The sequence below is a fragment of the Agelaius phoeniceus genome, chromosome 20, assembly GCF_051311805.1.
Source record: "Agelaius phoeniceus isolate bAgePho1 chromosome 20, bAgePho1.hap1, whole genome shotgun sequence".
NCBI lineage: Eukaryota > Metazoa > Chordata > Aves > Passeriformes > Icteridae > Agelaius > Agelaius phoeniceus.
Genome location: NC_135284.1, coordinates 3956624 through 3975665, shown reverse-complemented (window position 1 = coordinate 3975665; position 19042 = coordinate 3956624). Strand labels below are relative to the sequence as shown.

Genomic DNA, 19042 nt, shown 5'->3' with positions numbered 1-19042 from the left:
TAGGAGAGATTATGAAAGGGGACTCATCAAATTCCTTTAGATTCAGGTTTAAAAGCAGTCTGACAAAATGGCACCGTGCTCTCCCCCCTCGTTAATGCTTGTGTGCCTTTCCTGCACGGCTGCTTCAAAGCAACACAAGAAAGAAAGCCTGAAAATGTTTAAATTGAGTTTGTAATTAATTTCTTTTTATGTCTGAGATCCTAACATCTGGTTAACACAGTCCTCCCTTCAGCTGGTAACGGGCTTGAGACAGTTCTGGACGTTGTGAACCTTGAATCTGAAGGCAACCTGTCACTGGCACCTGCAGATTCTCTATTTGTGCCCTTAATGTTCTCTGTTGCTATTCATAGTCCTTTCTCGATTTTATTTTATTTTCAGTCATGTGATGCAATGTTCTAAGTTCAGTACAGAAGAGTCTGTTGGGCTGTGCCAAAGCCAAAAGACAACCTACAGCAATTTTGAACGTGGAAAGACATAGCAACCTTTGGGATTATTGCTTAGCAACTGCAAACACACAGAGGAGTAAAACTCACAGCCCAGCTCCACAGCAGGTCTGAGAAATCCCTAATTCACTTCAAGATTTTTAATGGTTGATGGGCATATATTAAATCCCTGTTGATTTGCAAAGCCACTTTGAATGCAGGAGGAATAAGATCTATTTTGATACCTGCTCCAAAGGTAAGAAAAACAGTTCTTCAAAGCTTCAGAAAGCAAAGGAGAAAATGTTTTTAAATTTTAATTGTATTGAAAAGATCATGAATGAAAAGGGTATTGGGTGTTTTGTGATAAGATAAATATGCTCTATGAAACACATGAGGGGAAGGCAAAATTATTTCTGAGCAATAGAATGTCAAAGAGATTGAACTTTTTTTTTGAAAGGACTTTTATAACTCAAACATCTAGAAAATATTTACCTAAACAAACTGTAGTCGTTCCTGGCTTTATCCCACCCATCGAAATTCTCTGACAGAATAACAATGAAACCATAGGAATATTGTTTCTGAGCACATTTGGGTTTTCTAGAGGAAACACTGAGATAATCTTTTTGTACCTGCAGGGATTCCAGCAAGAATATTTTTCTTACAGGAAAGGAGCCAGGGAAGTGGCATCCTACTAAATAATGGAAAGCTTATCTTGCCTTCAGCTTGAACAAAGGCTTACAGGAAACTTTATATCACACTTCAAATGTCCTGGGTGTTTCTAGAGCTTGCCTCTGTGCTCCATGCTCACTGTCATTTGGGCTCCATTTGGGAATGCCACAGGCCCTGAGAGCTCTCAATATTATTGTAAAAATCATAGACTTGTAGAATGATTAAGTTTGGAAAAGACCTCCAAGATCATTGAATCCAACATTTGACCGAACACCGCGTTGCCAATGTGACCATGGCACTGAGTGCCACGTCCAGGTGTTCCTGAGCACTTCCAGGGATGGTGGCTCCATCCCTTCCAATGCCTGACCATCCTTCCAGTGGAGAAATTCTTCCTTATGGGCCAAATTCTCAACTAATGAAAATCACTGAAGGTTATGAGCCAATGGACTCTTGTCCACTGTGTGTCTCTGTAATCCTCCACACATCCCAAGTTTCATGACCTGATTGTAGCATTCCTTTGTTGTTTTTTTTTTTTTTGTTTGTTTGTTCTTCCATACCCTCTTAGTCTCCATCTGTACTGCATTAAAGCACTGGGCACAGTTCTCCATGCTCTGCTTCCATTCCTGGAGTTACGTGGATGCCGTGGAATGGAGACAGAACAGTCACACTGCTTGTTTCATGGTTTGTTTTGGTCAGAGACATGGAGATCCTTTATAAATATTTACTAATCCTCAAAACCATCCTAACAAAAGGTTGAGAGCAGTGTAGAAAACATATTCATCATCTTTCAGAATCAGCCACCTCATAAAGCAGAGTGCAGTTGTCACTTTAACATTGCACAGAAACTGCAGAGGGTTTCATAAAGGATGTTTAAGAAATAACATAAGTATTTGAAAATACAAGAACAGTTTATTTTGGCACAACAAAACCAGCTGATTTGGAATGTCACCAGAACATTTGGTTAACACCCTGCTTTGAACCGAGGACTCTGGTTTTACAGCTTGTTGAAAGGAACTCACCTGAGCAAGGAACAATTCCACAGGGTGGACAGGTTTCCCTTTCTACCATTGTAAATCCTTTCCAGCTCATGTCCTTTGGTGGCAAAACCAACAACCAACCTAAAACCTTCTCTGTGGGTCAGGTAGGCAGCTTGAGCCATCCCATTCCCAGCAGGAATGTGCCTTTGGAAAAAAATTTACTAGAAGATGCCAACAAGCCCATTGAGAAAACAAACCTAGAAATTTAATGCTGTGATGCATCCCACCCATCCAGGCAGTATTTGTACTCCAACAGTGTTAATGAACCAGAAGGTCAACATATTCATAATTAAATTTGTATGCCAGGAGGGCTGTAGATCACATTTATGCATTTCCTGGAAAGCTGAACTGCTTCAGAACAGCTACAAATGCTTAAACAGGAAGAGCAGTGCATATCAAAAGCAGTGCTATTGCTATGGATACTGAAAGGCCTCAGTGAAAAGCACTTTTTATTTAAAAACTTGAAGAGGGTAGAGTGGCAACAAGTTCAGAGTAGAGTTTCATCTCTAATTTGGAATGGTTTTAGATTATTTTTTAATATCACCCTTCCCTTGCTGCTGTTTAACACTGAGCTGGGGAATTTTCAGCATGCTGCTGATTTTTCATGCTTTGAATCAAGTAGTAGCCAGTCTTCTGCTCCATTCTGTGTGTGTTAATCCCATTCCAGATGCAGACAGTTATTCATGGAGATATATAGGGACGTTTTTCAAATTGTGCCTTGTGAGCAGCTCAGTTTCTTCCTGATATTACACAGAATGACTATTTTAAGCAGTGAAGTTCTTGAAATTGTAAAGGGATTATTATTTTACAGAGTGATCTACAACATAAAATGCTCATGATCAACTTAATCGCAGAATTCATAGTGTAGGTTTCTCCTTTCTGTAGTAACTCTGCTGACCCATGCACCTGTGTCCTTGTTACCTTAACAAAATGTCCAGAGCAAAAAAAGTTGCCACAGTTGAAGTGAAACAGTTTGTGGGACAAGCTTCCTCATGTTCTTCACAACCTCAGAAAAGCTGAAGCAGAGGAAGCATGTAGAGGAATCTTGCTCCTGGGTATCTGGAATTTTCCATTACTTGCTTCCTTTGTCTCATATCCACTGGATTTCCTGGAGGCAGGGAATGGACCTAAACAGAAATTATGTGCTGGGGGTAAGAGGATTCCACTGGTTGGAACTGGGGGGACAAGTTCCAAGCACTGTTCACTGCTTGGTTTCTGAGTCTCTAAGTGACCTGGAATTAATCATTTCCCTTTTGTGTCTCAGTTTCTTCTGCCCTAAGAAAGGAACACATTAATTTCGTTGCTCTGTCTCCAAGGGCTGTTGTGATACATAATTAATCTTTATAAATCATTTACTGATCTTTGAAGTAAAGGGTCTGTATTTATTTAAGAGTACAAAGCAGCAGTAACAGAATAAAAAAGGAACATAGAAAAAATATTAGTTAATGCCTAACAATAGACTCTATTCCTGTGTCACCTGTTAGGGCACTGCTGCATCTTTTGGCATTACATAACAGCTCCTTTTTTCCTGTGTCACAGTGATTGAGGTATGGCTGCTCAGCCAGAAGAATCAGCCCAATCTGCAGATCTACCAGATCCTGAACTTGGACATAAGGATGGGACTGCAACAGAGATGGAAGGCAGTCAGGGGGGTCATGAACTGCCACATCCTCATAATTACACTTCCTGGAAAGAGTGTTTTCATGAAAAGGTACAGCAAAGGTGTCTGAGTCTGCAGGAGACAAAGATGAGGTTGGTTCAAGCACAAAAGGCAGAAGAAGCAAAGGTGAGGAGGAGAGAACCTGGGGCCTACCTGGCCAGAGAGTGGTACAATGAGGAGGAGAAGACACTCGATACTCGCCTCTATTTGCTCGACAACCTCCTCCCTACATTAATCCCAGGAACAGAAAATTTGTTAATGGCAGTGGAAAGAAACCATGTGCTTGTATCAGACCAAGAACCAGGCAGATTTAAGCCCATTAATTATCTTGCAGAATACCTGATGAGGCATAACCCTCAGTACAGTGTTCCTACAAAACCAGGCCCATACCTGAGAGAAATGGAGGTGGTCTCGGAGGAGCTCAAGTCTTTGAGGCAAGGTACAACATCCCAGAGGTGAGAGCACTGACAGGGTGGCTGGTCACAAGGCCAGAGCTGGTGTCTTGGTCTCTGTTTTACAAAAGGAATGGTGTCCCTGCAGCCTGGCTGGCACAATCTTGAGCTAAACACACCTTGTGGAGTGCAGTGCCAGGAATTTATTTGTCTCATAAAAACTTGAGAAGCAGGACTAATGCCAGAACATGGCACACAGAATGAAACACTAGTTATTCCTGTTTAAGGAAATATTCTGCACTTCACAAGGATGTATTCCTCCTTAGACTCTCTCTTAACACATGAGCAATGCAAACTGCTTCCAAGATGGTCTAGCTTAGTGACAGCAGCTCTTTGGGACAGGTGTTAATATCAAAGGTCTGGAGACTCTTCAGATAGTTTCTTCTCTAGTCTTCCAAATTTAATAGAAACATAACCTTTTTTTCCTCCTTCAGGATGATTTCTCTTGACTAAGCCAACAACATTGTCCTGGCACATTGTAGAAACTCCTTCACCCAAGATTGATTTTTATTTAGGCTTTCCTTTTATATTCTGTTTTTCCTTTTAAAGTAGAAACTGTTTTGTATTTTGTTCTGTTGCTTATTTCTGGGCTGTTTGCTTTAGTATAATACTTAATGAGTGTTGGAATGGGGTTTCATGGCACCTTACAAAATGCTAAAATGTGAGAGCATTCGATGAACAATAATTTATTTTCATTGCTCTGTTCAGGAAAATATAGATGTGAACTTTTCAGTTCATAGAAGATCCAGAGATGATTGTGATTAATGTCAAAATTACTTATTCACTACTAGATCACTTTATTCTGTATCTGTGTTTGTAGAATAATGACTTCTGTTTGAATGACTCTATTTGCATAAATAGTGCATACACCTTGAAAATTGGTTTCAGTGTCAGGAATTAGGGAAGTCAAATGTTGACATGTCTTATGCATAAACCCTAAATGAAGATAATTGAAGTTCCCAGTATTATAATGCTTAAAAGGATATGTTAAGTCTCTCTATCTGAGCTTCTGTCTCCACATTTCCATTAAACATACTGCTGCAGTTTGTAGGAACATGCCTGATGTGAATACAACAAAGCAGCATGAGAAGTGAATTTTATACAGTCACTGATAAAAGAATTTCAGTTCTATTTACTGTTTTTTAAATGTTGGTCCACTGGAACAAATGAGCTGGGGAAATATGTCTTTCAGTGAGTTTTCACTCGAGCACAGGCTGTTCTGGGGGGATGTTTAGGATGTCAGCCTTGCCACGCCTTTGCTTTGGGAACAGTTTTATCATTCCTGATGCTTCACAGAGGGACACCTGGATATATCTCTTTTATTTTGAAAAAGTAACTGAACTAAAATGCATAAAATCTCCTCGGGTTTTGGAGTGGACTTTTGTTGAATACAAAGTGTTGGCTACCCATGACCTGTTATCTTGACCTTGGCTGTTAAGCCCATCTTTACATTTGGAGACAGGTTCTGCATTTGTAGCTCTCAGAACTGAGTGAAAGGAAGTGACTATCAAGACTTACAGAAATAAATATCTCCATAGACAGCATTGCCAGGGGGGTTCTGTAATCATGGCTGTAGCAGGTTTTGCATATCCACTGCTAGTAGTATCATGGGATTTGCATTCACAGCAGCTCAGGATTTACATATTTGTGATGACTGTATTGTGGGATTTGCATGGGATTCTTAAATCACAGCAACACAGGATTTTAACAGCACCACACAGCAGTGAGACTCCTCATGTGAGTCACTGGATTTAAACAGGCTGGAATTGTTACAAGAGCAATGCCAGTCTGTGCTTAACACCTCTCACATAAGCACCAGAAAGGTGAGGAATGAAATTCTGGCCCAAATGAAGGTCCTGGGAGCCTTGGCATTACCTTCAGGCATGGCAGGATTCATCACAGGTTCCCATCTAACACTTTTCTATCCTCAGCGAGCTCTCTTGGACTTCCTCCAGTTTCTCCTTAACTGGCACCTGACTGAGAGTCAAGGCAGGAAGGAGAACAGATGGGAGAAATTCCTTATGCACATGGACTGATACCTGAAACAGAGCCTTTGTCCAGGGATGGGAGTCCTTCAGGCTGAGTCACCCTCCCTGTGTGGGAGGCAGGCAGCTCTCTTCCTGAGGAAACATGTTTGGTTCTGCAGGGAGAAGTCACCTCGCTGCCATCTCATCTTTTCTGGAAATGTCTGATCCAAAATGAGCTCACTTTGCAGTGGGTGGTGCCTGGTTCTGTTACCCCTGTTTTGCCATTATTGTCTGAGGGACACCAGGCAGAGGATGCAGCTGCCCAGTTTTATGACCCTAGAAATGAATGCAAAACTGTGGCCCAGTGCAGGTGCAGCACAGAATGTAACTTGTGCTGGGCAGTGCCCAAATTAATCACCAGAGCACCTTGGCAGCTCTGAGCACAGCCCAGGCTCTGCTTCCAGTCTGCAGACAGAGGAGGAACTACCTCTACAAATGGTCTGGTTTTCTCTTTCTGCTGCATTGGAGAAAAATCTGTCTGTCCACTTAGGTTGGTACCTGCTGCATTCCTTCTCTTATCCTCTCCAGCTCTGGGAGGGAGTCAAAAGTTGGGAAAATATTTCACCCTCCCCCTGCTATCAAAGTGCCCGAGGCTGAGCTGCCTCAGCAGCACTTGTGCAATGCCCACCATCAATTAAGGAACCAAATGATTCATTAAGAAACCTCTGTGATAAATGGCCATGAAGAACAAGGACCTTGTGATAAAACTGACTGTGATCAAAGTGTATTGCTGTGACATGTAAAACAGGTCTTTCTGTTCATTAAAGAAAATATTGATGGGTTATAATTTGTAGGATGACCCCAGAGGAACGGAAGAGGGCAGGGACAGGATCAGCCCATTTCACAGCATGTGGCACACAGGGGGAAGAAGGAAGCAGGAATCCTTAGCCAAAATATATTTTTTGGAGTTGTCAGGTATAAAAGAGGAGCAATTCCCCTTTCTCTGAATAGCTGCAGAGGGTGTGAAGGCCATGAAGATGAGCAGCTGCCTCAGTGCAGAGAGATTCCAGCAGCCTCCATGAACAGGAGCTGTTCTCTCCATATGAACTGATCATTTGGCTTTAAGCGTTTTGACCTTCCTAAAAGGTTTTTGCCCCATTTCATAAATTAACAAAGTCAAAATCAAAGCAGATGAGTTCAGGATCAATTTTTTCACTTCTTTTGTTGTGTGAAATGGAGGATTGGGAAAAACATGGCTGGATGTTTAGAGAAGCAAAGAAAACAAAAGCAGGAAGAAAGGGAGCTGACTGGCAGTCCAAACCTGCAAACTCCATGTGTTGAAAATGATGGAGAGGCTGAGGTATTATCCCTGTCCTAAGGCAGTGAGGGCTCCATTGTGTGAGGCTGCTTCAGAAATTTTATTGAACATTGTTCTTTGCCAGTGAAGTGCTTGTGTGAAAAGGTACTTGAGTTTGGAGACAATGAAGTCTGATGCAATTTTGTTGGTAAATCAAGTGTAGCAAATTATGCACCTGTCTCCCTGCTAGAATTGAAAGGAAATTGAAGGACATCTACACAATAAATGATGAATGTCATTATAAATGTGAAGGTAAAATGTGTCACTGTTGAAATGACACAAAACTAGGAGAGCTGCACAGATGATTTTTCATTAAATGTCTTCCATATAGACAGGAATTTCAGCAAAGAGTTGCTTCCTTTTGTTTTGTTCTTTAGGGTAGGCTTAATCACTCTTAAGTATGCCTGTGATGGTCTCTTTCTAATCCATGTTCCCATGTCCTACAGGCTGGTCCAGATGAGGGCTGAGGCAAAGAAGATACATGAGGAAAGGGAGGAGGTGGAAAGACAGAAGGCTGAGGAGACAGCAAGGAGAAAGGAGGTGTTGGCAGCTCTGTTCAAGGAGTGGACAGTGGATGGCCATGAAAGAATCCCAGCAGCACTGGTAACTGGGGGAGATCCTGCTGTGGTTGTTGCAGACAGGATGAAAAGGACATTTGTGCTAGTGCCATGTGCCCTGGCATGGCAGCATGGGGCACAAGCATGGGTGATGGCTCTGCCACCACAGGGTCAGGGGACAGGGCCTTGTTCACAAATCTTACCTGTGTGTAAGACCCATGACTGGCCCAAATGTCTGATTATTCTGGGTGATTTATTTTAGTAATTGTCTACTGTTGTCTGCATGACACAGGCTATTACCTTGATTTTTAGGTTCAGAGTGCCTTGAGGTTTTTTCCAGATGTCACTGATTCTATCCCTGAAGATATGAGAAAAGGCAAGTTTTCAATGTGTCTTCCTTAGTTTTATTGCTGTGATCTGAATTCTGATGTGAACTGTGAGCAAACAGCAAATGGATTTGATAACAGAGAAAGAATCTCTAAGGGTAGTTACATCAGGATGCCAACCACAAATCTTCAGATAGATGGGAAAGAGACTGAACCACCATGTAATTCATTAATATGATCTTGAAAATTATGGAAAAATGCTTAAAAATCTTTCAGGGAGATAGAAAGACCAGATGCAGACCTTTTCCACTTACATCCCTTATTAGCCACACATTGCCATGTGCTTACTGCTTTTTTTAAGAGTCACTGTGCCAACCTCCTCCTTTTTGAGTTTGTCTCATGGGAGGTCTTGGAAATACTGGCATACTGGCAGATATAGAACAAAAGTGGGATCAACAAACTTAAAGTCTGACAGTTGTTACCTGTGATGGTTTCAGAGGAATTGCTGAGGTTTACCAAATGCTCCAACCAATAAATCATCTGAGCAAGCCCTTCCCTTGGCATGCAGTGACACACAGCCCAGAGCACTCAGCTCAGAAAGATTTCCATAATTCCTGTCCACTTTGTACAGCTCACACTTGACCTCCCCAGATGATGATAATTGAACAGAACCAGGAACACTGAAGTGGCAACAGGAGCCTGCTGCCAGCCCTTTACACTGAGAGCCTGTAATGATCATGAATGATAACAAATGTGTCTTTGCTGATTTGGGATGATAAACAGGACACTCCAGAGTGTTTCTGTTGCTGCTGGAGTCACCTCTCAACAGACACCTGGAACTCACCCTGTCTGTATTACAGAATTGCTCCTCTGAGTAATCATCCAATGTTGGTAGGATGTTGTGTGACTGCCAAACAAAGCCCCTGTGCTCCTGCTGTGGAGCTGTGCTTCCCCAGTGCAAACAGAACCTGGGACATGAGATTGTGGAGGAATTTCCTGCCCAGATATTTGCTCACCAGATGCTGGGAGTGCTCTCTGTACTATTTCCCTAATAGGCTCCATTACTTAATTTATTTCACTTAATAGCATTCAATGTACATTAACAGAACATTACAGTCTGATTTATAGTTCAATAAAGATAATGTACAGTTTAGAAACATATCAACCAACAAGAGATAAATGCATTCTATGATGATTTTTCTCATTATTCCTGATATATTTAGAAGAAAGAACAGAAAAATAATGCCAACAGAAATAGCATGTCTGTTTTCAAAGAACTCATTCAGAAACCTATATAGATGTTTGATGTCTCTTGTCAGTTCCATTATAGCAACCAGAAGCTGACCAAAACATACTTTTGAATATCACATCAGTAAAAATATTCCCATATTCTTGAGAAAATTACTATGATTTTCAGATTCTTCTCTTGCAAAGCAGAATCCATGTCTCCAGAGTTCTAAGGCAGTTTTATCTGTTTGTTAAATCAAAAATCATTTCCTCCCTCACATAATTAGTTGTAAGTACTGTTAAAATCATTGCAATTTGCACCAACTTATGTCAAGAATAAATATGACTCTACAGTTCTGAATAGCTAAATGGAGATTCTCAGCAAGAGAAATGCAAGCAGATTTAGATGCTCTGTATACAGTCAGATGGTTCAGCTACTGTGGGATAACCTCAAATAAATGTCATCCAACATGAGAAGAAAGTTAATGTAACAGCACATCGTGCAAAAATACGTGTAAAATATGCAAAATCACAACTGTTGCTTTCTAAACCAATATCCCTCCATTTGTTTTACCAGCAACCCATGACAGGAAGCTGAAAATCTTGAACACATTGGAAAAACCAGTATACCTAGATAAGTTCACAAAGGTGAGAAATGAAATAAGAGCATTTGGTTCAGAATGTGGCATTTGTCACAAAGTGCCAGCATTTCCCTGGAGAGAGCCTAGAGGAGTAAGTGAAGGGCTGCCCTTCTCCAGCATCCCAGGTAACTGGCTGTATCTGTACATGTCACATTCCATCTCCATCCTCTCACCACACTTCCACTCTGGCAGCTGGAGGGAACTGTTCTGCTTTCCTCAGAGCTGCAGCCTTGCTGCTTGTTGGGAAGGGACTCCTGGAGCAGTGGTTTTTAGGACACCCCTCCTCATCCCTTTCTAAAATGTCAAAGCCCTGAATCACTTGGGAATTCAGACTCACAGGGGGTTTGGTGTCCCACTACAACCATTAGCCTGGGATAATTAGCAACATCCTCACAGTATTGTTATTTCTGATTAAGTTTCATTAACCAGGATGAACCAAGCCATGAAGACCTGGGATGAGAAGCCTTGTCCTGAACTATCACTTGTCTGAGCCATAAACAAACTGCAACAAGTCTCATAAATATTCATGAAACATAACCAAGTAGTTTTAAACTCAAAAGCTGTCATTGGGAAGCATCAGAAGTGTGGTTTCAACTCATCAAAATCATAAATGTAGTTGGAAGTTTCACCCCATTACTCTGCTGTTCCTCAAGCTGAAAACAACCAAATTGTTTCAAACTCTATTTATTGAAAGCTGTCCAGGCCAAGGCTTTGCCAGCAATTTTTACCTGAAACAGAGCTGGATTTTATGGCTGGGTAATTAAACCTGTAAAAAGGGGTGTTTAGAATAGGAATAATGGCAGACCCTCATTGCAGCAGTGCTAGTGGATACTGTTGTAATAATTAAAACCAGAGTATAAAGCAGCTGTGCAGAGACTAATTCCAAGCAACCATGTGTGATTTTTTGTGCCTTCTTCCCTCTCAGGAGACTCACATGTTTGGTATTTTGCACAGAGATGCATTTTTATGGTAACTTGTTGAAGGTTTTTTTAAGCATGAAATGAGATATTTTTGAATTTAACCTCAGAATTATTGCATCTAATTAAGAAGACTATTGTGGATAATGAGAGCCCAGAGAATTGCTTTTGTCACTGCAATGAAGCATCAGTCCATAACCCCTATGGTACATATATATAATCACTGAATGAATTCATGCTCCATTAGCATTAGAAAACTGTTTAAAATGTACATTGTGTACTCTTTATTTTAACTCAATTAAAGATATGACAACAGAGATCAGAAGCACGAAAGACATGGATTGTCAGGCTGTGTGATTTGCCAGGAATGTTCTCTCAGAACATATTCTCTGATTCTTTTTCCAGTCTGGTTTTAATTGAATCAATTGATGAGGCTTTCATCACTTCCCTTGGGAACTATTCCATCATCAGGACAGGGCTGCTTCTAATCCTCAGCTACAATTTACCTTTGTTCACCCCTTTCCATCATCCACCAAACCCAGAAAGAGAGGATCTTCCTCCACGCTGGTCAGGGCCCTTTCCCATGTGGAAAGCATTGCTTTTAATGGACCTTAAAATTAAAAGGCACTTTTTTTTTTTCTTCCTTGAATTTAGTGCAGCTTTGGGTTACTTAAAGGCTGTTAGAAACTCAGTAGAGAGACCTCACACATCATTGTTTTTCAGGTTTGGTTTTGGTTTTTTTTCAGAAATGCAGAACAGTGGCTGTTGTATTCTTACATCCTTTGTGACAACCTCGTGGGGTCTTTTATATGAAAAGCATTTAAATCCCAGGGACCAGCCCTTAATGGTTTATTTCACAAGCTTTGTGCTCTAACACACAGAACCCCCAGCAGTCTGGCACAAAGCTATTGACACCAAGGGAAATGCTCACATTGTCTTTGCAGGGTCAGAATCAGGCTTTAAAGGTGAGATTATTTTCCACGACTGTATGAGACTTTCTCCATTTCTAGTGAGATCAGTAGGAACAAGAACAGATCCATTGTTTTTGATGATAATGTGGTCACAAACTATACCAAGGACTCTGGGTAGCAAGAAGGAGGCGTGCCAGCTTTCTTTGGAGAGGTGTCAAAAATCTCTCAGTTAATAACAAATTAATGTATGTTAATTATGTGTACAGTAATTTACACATCAGCTCAGAAAGGCTTAAGCCTGTGGTGGTGCCTCCTGCCCACATGGTGCTTGTAAACAGTGTCCTGTGAAGCTGTTAGACACAGTATTAGTGCAGGAGCCTTTGGATGTGTCATCAAGGTGACATTCAGAATAACAAACTGCTTGTCCAACCTGCCTGACCCCAACAGCCTCACCTTTAAGGTTCCTCTGTCACAGGGCTCTGGGTTCTAATAACCCCAAGAAGCTGGTTGGATACTCATAGCCCCAGATGTGCCACCTTCTCTCCAAACTACATCCTTTTTTATGCTGAAATGAAGAAAAAACCCACATTGCATTGGGAGCTCTTCTTTCCTACCAGCCACCCCTCAGGCCATTGCTTTTTTTCTGTTCTTCCTCTCTTCTCCACTTGTCCCATATATTTGGAAATAACACAATATAGACATGAATAATAATAACATATATTAATATTTCAGCTGGTTATTGCCTGTGTGGCATTTCAACAAGCCCAAGATATTTTAGCACTTATGTCAGGTATCCATACTCTCAAAATGGGATAATGGGAAACATTCTGTGCTTTGGAAATTCCTCCTTTTAACTGTATGAGCTCCCTGTTAGTGTGGCTGGCTCAAGAAACCTACTGTAATAATTCAGCCCAGGCTCTGGGATTGTGGTTTGTTCTGATGGCCATTATTATTTATGTCATGCACACCACATTTTTAGAACCATATTGCTTTTGCTCATAAAAGCCACATGGCTATAAATCCAAAGTGTTAAGGTGTCTCCAAGGCTGGAACATAAAATCAATCTCAAGTCAGGAGTATTCCCAGTGTCAGAGGACTTGGGTGACAGCAGGCTCATTTCCAAAAGGATCTTCCATTTTTTTATTGTATCCAACTGCTTCTCTAAACACTGAAATTGTAGGCAATGCTCCTTTTGTGGCATTTGAGAGTTGAGTGACTGTCACCCCTGCAGAATGTAATGGCTCAAAATGTCTCCTTTGGGGTGAAGTCAAGAATACTAATTCTGCAGAAAACCATGGAGAACTTAAATCCTCTACAAGAAAATGGAGCTTGAGCCACAGCTTTTCATAGGAGGGATCTGATCCAGCATCTCTGCTTGACCTTGATAAGTGACCTCTGGACCAGGAAAGGAACTGTTCAGGATACAGATTTCTGCAGTGTGCCAGGCTTGTTTGGAGATTATTGTTTCTCCTGAAGGGGAGAATGAAGTAGGCACCAAGTCTGTGTTGTGTTGGCAGATTAAATTACAAATTCCTAAATATTTGATTGCACGTAATAGATTTTTAGGAGTTCAACGAAAGGTGAAAATGCTTGAAGAAAGATAACCATGTCCACTGCTGCTTTCTCTCTATAGCTTATCCTTTCCTATGCTGAACATGTTTCAAGTGACAAGTTCCAAGAAATCGTGGAATATCTCCATAAGTGTGCTGAGGACTTCCAAGAAGCAACAAAGAATGACACACGGAGGCAAATTTTTATTGACCTCTTCCAAGTTTGTGATCGTGGAAAGGTAGGCAAAGCAGCTCAGCCTAATTTCAATGTGGGCATGCTCCCAGTTTGGTATTTCTCTGGGTCACTGCTTGCTTTTTCTTTTCCTCAACTCTAGATCCTCTCTTTGTGCTTACTCAGCAGTATTTTAGAGAGCAATAGCTGCTGCACTGTTGTTAAAATCATAGTTCTTAGACACAGAAACATCCAACAGCCTATTAACTGATGGCTAATTAGAAACTGAATTACCTAAATTGATGACTTGGGACTGAAGTTTGGTGATTCTGGAGAAGAAATTAACCATGGCCTTTAATTCTAAAACGTTACCTGCTTCCACAGCACGTTCAGAATATTTGAGTGCTAATTTATCTATTCAGCCACATTTCAGCAAAGCTAATCTGATGTAGATTGACTTTAACAAATGTGCACATTAATTCAATAATTACATATATTGCATTAATTATGTTGCATTACTTTATAGATCTGAAGGGCTTCTATCAATAAATCTCATAGTTAAAATTTAAAATGCAAAATAATCCACCTTTACAGCCTCTCTGAGAACAGTACTGTGAACTCCAGCCACAGTTTATGGACAGGAAATTAAAATACAGTAAGTCAGTTACAGAGTTGGAAATGAAACTCAAAAGCCATAATTTGGTTTTCAGCAGCTTTAAACTCTATCTATCATCCTCTCAGTACACCTGCATCTCCATTAAAAAGCAAACAAAAAAAGTGCTAGACTCATTAGAAAACCAGTAAATAGTAAGAACTGAAGAATCAATGACATAAACTATTTCTAAAAACTTGGGCTTCATCCAAAAAGTGTGGTACTTGTTATGAGAACCCTCAGTTTGGCAGTTGCTGGCTGCTACAGGGCAAGCAGTTGCCCTAACCTTGGTTTTCTCCCCTACATAAATTTTATATTCCACCCAGCACTCCTCCAGCTATGCTTGCAGAGCCTACCCAGAGTGAACTGTGCTGTACAATGTCATGCTAATAATGTCATTACTGCCAAGAGAAAGGAATTACAGGGCTCATTTCAACACCAATAGTGTGTTGTAGAGAATAGCAGGCAAGCTGCTGTTTCAGGATGAGGGAAGAAATGTGTCTGCTTCCCAGCTAGGAGACATTTGACTTTCCTAAGGCTCTGTCAAGAAGGGCTGTGATGGATCCTCCTGGCTACAAGGATACAGAAACCTGAGTCCTGTCTTTGCCACGGATTTCCAAAGGATCCCTTCTTTCCTTTCGTGTTTTAAAGTGACTTTCTTCCTATTATTTCTGTGGGCAGTAATCACCATCTCTATGCTGCTAATCCCAGTGGAATCTCAGAGGCAAAGAGCCAAAAATACTAACACAACAGGAGTGAGCAGCTATCAGCAATGACGCCACTGCTGCCGAAAAAAACCTGATCAGAGCACAGAGTTGTGGTTTCCAGGCTCCGAGGTAGCCCTGCCCTGCAAATTGAGTTCACTAAAGTGTCGTGTGGGCCACGCAGCTCTTTTAAACTTGGCCTGGTTTCTTTTGTAAAGTTCTACTGTACCCACAGGGGAGATAAAATGCAAAGTAACCCAAGGACTTCTAGCACTTGAATGTGATCCATTACCTGTAGAGCCCATTCTGCACAGCACAGCAAAGCAGTTGTTTCAGTTCCTAATTTCCATTTGTTTGGTAGCAGGCAGTTATTCCAGTCTGCATGGTGAGTGTGGCTGGCTGCCTCAATGAGCTGCAATTAGGGCCAGGGAGCTGAGAAAGCAGTGTTTAAATTACAGTCAAATTAGAAGGTATCCACATGATCATTATTATGATTTCAAATGCATGCATCCAGAAGGATGGCAGCTCAGAAGGACAGCCTGGACTATCCACTGCAGCAGAAACTTGCCAAGACAACCCCAGAACACAGTTGGATCACTGCTATAATACCCCAAAAAGCAATGGCTCAGTGAATTTTTAACTTATTGTCCCTGTGCTCACTTGTATCAGTTTATTTTATAACTCTTCATTAATTTCCAGGGATGTTTTAAACAAGGGATTTTAAAATTAAATTTAATTTAGTCAGAGATTAGTTTTCAAGCCAATGTAGTTTGAGACACCCCTGATTATCTTTCTTGCCATAGAGCAACAACAAAGTCTGCTTTCTCATGCCCTTTTCTAAGTGTCTGTTCTACCCTCTTGCTCACTAACCAGCTCATTGTAGGGTTCAGGATACACACATCACATTTCCAGAAAAACAATCAAGTGGTTAAACACTGACCTATCCCTGATTAAATGGCAAGTCTGGTTTAGTCTGTGTTGCCAAAGGAATTACTCACAGGTCACAGAACATTGCTGAAAACAGCTGAGAATCATCACCTGCCAATATCTAGGTGACAAAAAAATTAGGTCAACGTGTTTCAATTCCCTGGGCACTAAAGCTGCCCCGAGTTTTGGGCAGCTGTACAAACACAGATGGATTTCTGTTGTGGAGAGGAGAGGCTGTACCTGCCCTGCTCACAAGGTGCAGCACGAAGGGCAGGTGGGCAGGAATCTGTCATCAGCCTCCTCAGTCACACACCAAGTGCAAAGAAAAGTCACCTTTTCTACTAAATTTAGGAACTGGGAAAAATAGCACAGCTGGGGAGAGGAGTTGGAAATGGTTTCTTGTTGTAGTGCTTCTCTCTTCTATAGGTGGCTGTACTGTGACATTTTCCTCCCAGGGTAAGTCATAAGGAAAAGTGTCCTGAAATAACAGGAACCCCTGCTAAAATGGCAAACCTGTGTAAATTGTAAATGTTTAAATAATTAAATAAATCCCTATTAATATTTGGCAATTTCAGCTATTTTATCTATTTTTATATATTTACCTGGTTTTATATAAAAACAAAATTTTTGAATCCAAAGAACAAAAAACTCTTCAAGAATTTGAGTTACCTAATCCTCCAATAATATTATTTTAATATGAGAAAAAGGTAACTGAATCCCAAAACAACATCCTTATTTTCTTTTTAATAATACTTCACTCATCTATTCCCATTGTAATGAAGTAAAATTATGCTTTAGTGCTGCAAAGTTCAGGGCAGCCAGCAGATGATTATGACGAGTAACAGCTGAGGAAATTTGAATGGAAAATTAAGTGTGTGTAATGGAAATACTGAATGGAGGATCCAAATATTCCACAGTGATCTGGGAACACCTTTAAAACATTGTGTGTTTGTGCATCTCCTAAATGGATCAGAGCATGATCTGATCTATTCAACTGAAAGACAAATAACAAGAAGAAATGTTTGCACAGGGGTGTGCAAGGTATCTGTATGTTAATGTCAAGATACTGGGAATCAGGACCTACATCTTGTAAGTTTAGGGACAGAATTTTGTGAGGACATTTGTTGTTCCAAACCTACCCATAGCTGAAATTCAATCCTGACTTCCAGCATTTTTTTTTTTTTACCAGCAAGAATTAAATTACCAGATACTGAAGCACTAAAATTGTACCAGATGGCTTCTTACATTTCACTTCTGGTCCTTTCTGCAGAACTGGCAAAACCCCTTCCTTGTAGAGGAGGGTGCTGCTGTACCAGCAAATGTGATGTGTTCACTTAGTTCCAGCGTTAACTTCATCAGTGGGTGAGATGTGTTGGGTCTCTGGGTTGTTTCCATATCCTCTGTTTTTAACTATTGCTGCCAAGAATTACAGTTTCAGGTTATAAACAATGCAGTCATCTTAAGCTAATTTCCAGAAAAGAACAGCAAAGTTCTTCCTTTATTTCTTTAGTCTAAGGGCAGGCAAAGTTCACAAGGAATTAAAAGCCTGGTGAAATTTACATTTTGCAGTTTTTAATCTAAGAACAAAATGTGAAAAGGAAATCAATAATTCAGATGGAAAGCTATTCACTACAAATAATGAACTTAAGTAAATCTGTTTCCTAATTAACTACTTTATTTCACTAATGGGAAGGAGATTACAAAGGTGGCAGGATTTAAATAATGACAATGGGAATACATCATAAAATGGAAAACTTGCAATCGTTTAGTTTGCTTTACTTTTTAAACCCCACAATTTCCTGATTGGAAATGACCCATTCCATTGCCGTTTCCTGGGTTTATCGTCTGTGTACACTCACCCTGAGCAACAAGGATTTAATAAACTCTGCACCTTCCTCTACACTGGAACTGCTGATACCTCTCTCACCTCTGTGGTCAAATGTCTATGAATTTTTAAAGGAAATTAGGGAGGTTGTCATAATAGCTCAGATTTTTGGACTAATTATGTTTCCAGGCCAATACATCACACTTCAAAGGAGATGAAGGGGCACAAAACCAAACTACAATGTGCAGTCACTAAGGTAACACAGCACAGCCCATAATAGATGGAAATTCTTCCATGGTACTGTCAGGCAATCAATATCTGTCCTGAGAGGATGAAGTGTTGAAGCTTTGATCTCGACACTAAGAACTCCTTTGGCAGAACAGTTACAATTATCTCACTGTAATTTGTCAAGGACACGGAAAAGGAAGAGCCTGCAAAGTAATATGTGTGGAGAGTTCCAGCTCAGCCCAGAAGAAATTTTTGCCTCTATGAAATAAATTAACTTCTTTGGAATTTGTAGTGATGTTCTGGTAATGGATAATTATCAGCCACAGGTAATTCTTGGCTGATGGTGCCTTTGTAGTGCTGCAAATGTTGAAGTCAAAGAACCACAAGAGAAACCCAATAATTGTAATCTTTTTATCTAGGTTGGTGTCTTGGATAGACAAAAAATACTGGCCCTGCTGAGACACTTCTATGACAGAAGGTCCGCGAGTCATAAGTGGGAACTGTGGAACCCCAGAGAATGTGAGCACATGGGATGTTTCAGTTGTGGTTAAAACATTGGGAGTCCACACAAGGCTGGATGGTTCAGATATGTTTTATAAGTGTTACCAGAAATAAACAGAGCCCAAAAAAGGGACCCAAATGACTGCTGTGACCTATACACCAGAATTTGCAAGCACATGCAATGTTCAGAAATGCTTCAGCATCCAAAAGTTTTCCTTGCTACAAAATTCTGAAGTACTTTTTGGGAAATAGAATTAAAGAAAGACTCTTTCTGAAACGATTATTAGAAGTTAATTTTGTGTTTGCACTAAAATACCTCCAGAAAGAAAAAGAAAAAATG

General features: G+C 40.6%; 1 protein-coding gene across 2 annotated transcripts in view; it reads left to right on the top strand.

Moving 5' to 3' along the window:
* The window catches only part of EFCAB5 (EF-hand calcium binding domain 5), a 34582-nt gene that overhangs the window by 2298 nt on the left and 13242 nt on the right, over positions 1–19042 (top strand). The window contains exons 2-8 of one of the 2 annotated variants that reach the window (XM_077188833.1): positions 379–678; positions 3668–4243; positions 8011–8167; positions 8434–8497; positions 10252–10322; positions 13777–13932; positions 18621–18720. In XM_077188833.1, coding sequence (XP_077044948.1) covers positions 3678–4243; positions 8011–8167; positions 8434–8497; positions 10252–10322; positions 13777–13932; positions 18621–18720 — 1114 coding nt within the window. In that variant the 5' untranslated portion in view covers positions 379–678; positions 3668–3677. Of the gene's footprint in view, positions 1–378; positions 679–3667; positions 4244–8010; positions 8168–8433; positions 8498–10251; positions 10323–13776; positions 13933–18620; positions 18721–19042 lie in introns of those variants that run through there. The other variant, XM_077188834.1, reaches the window with a different exon arrangement.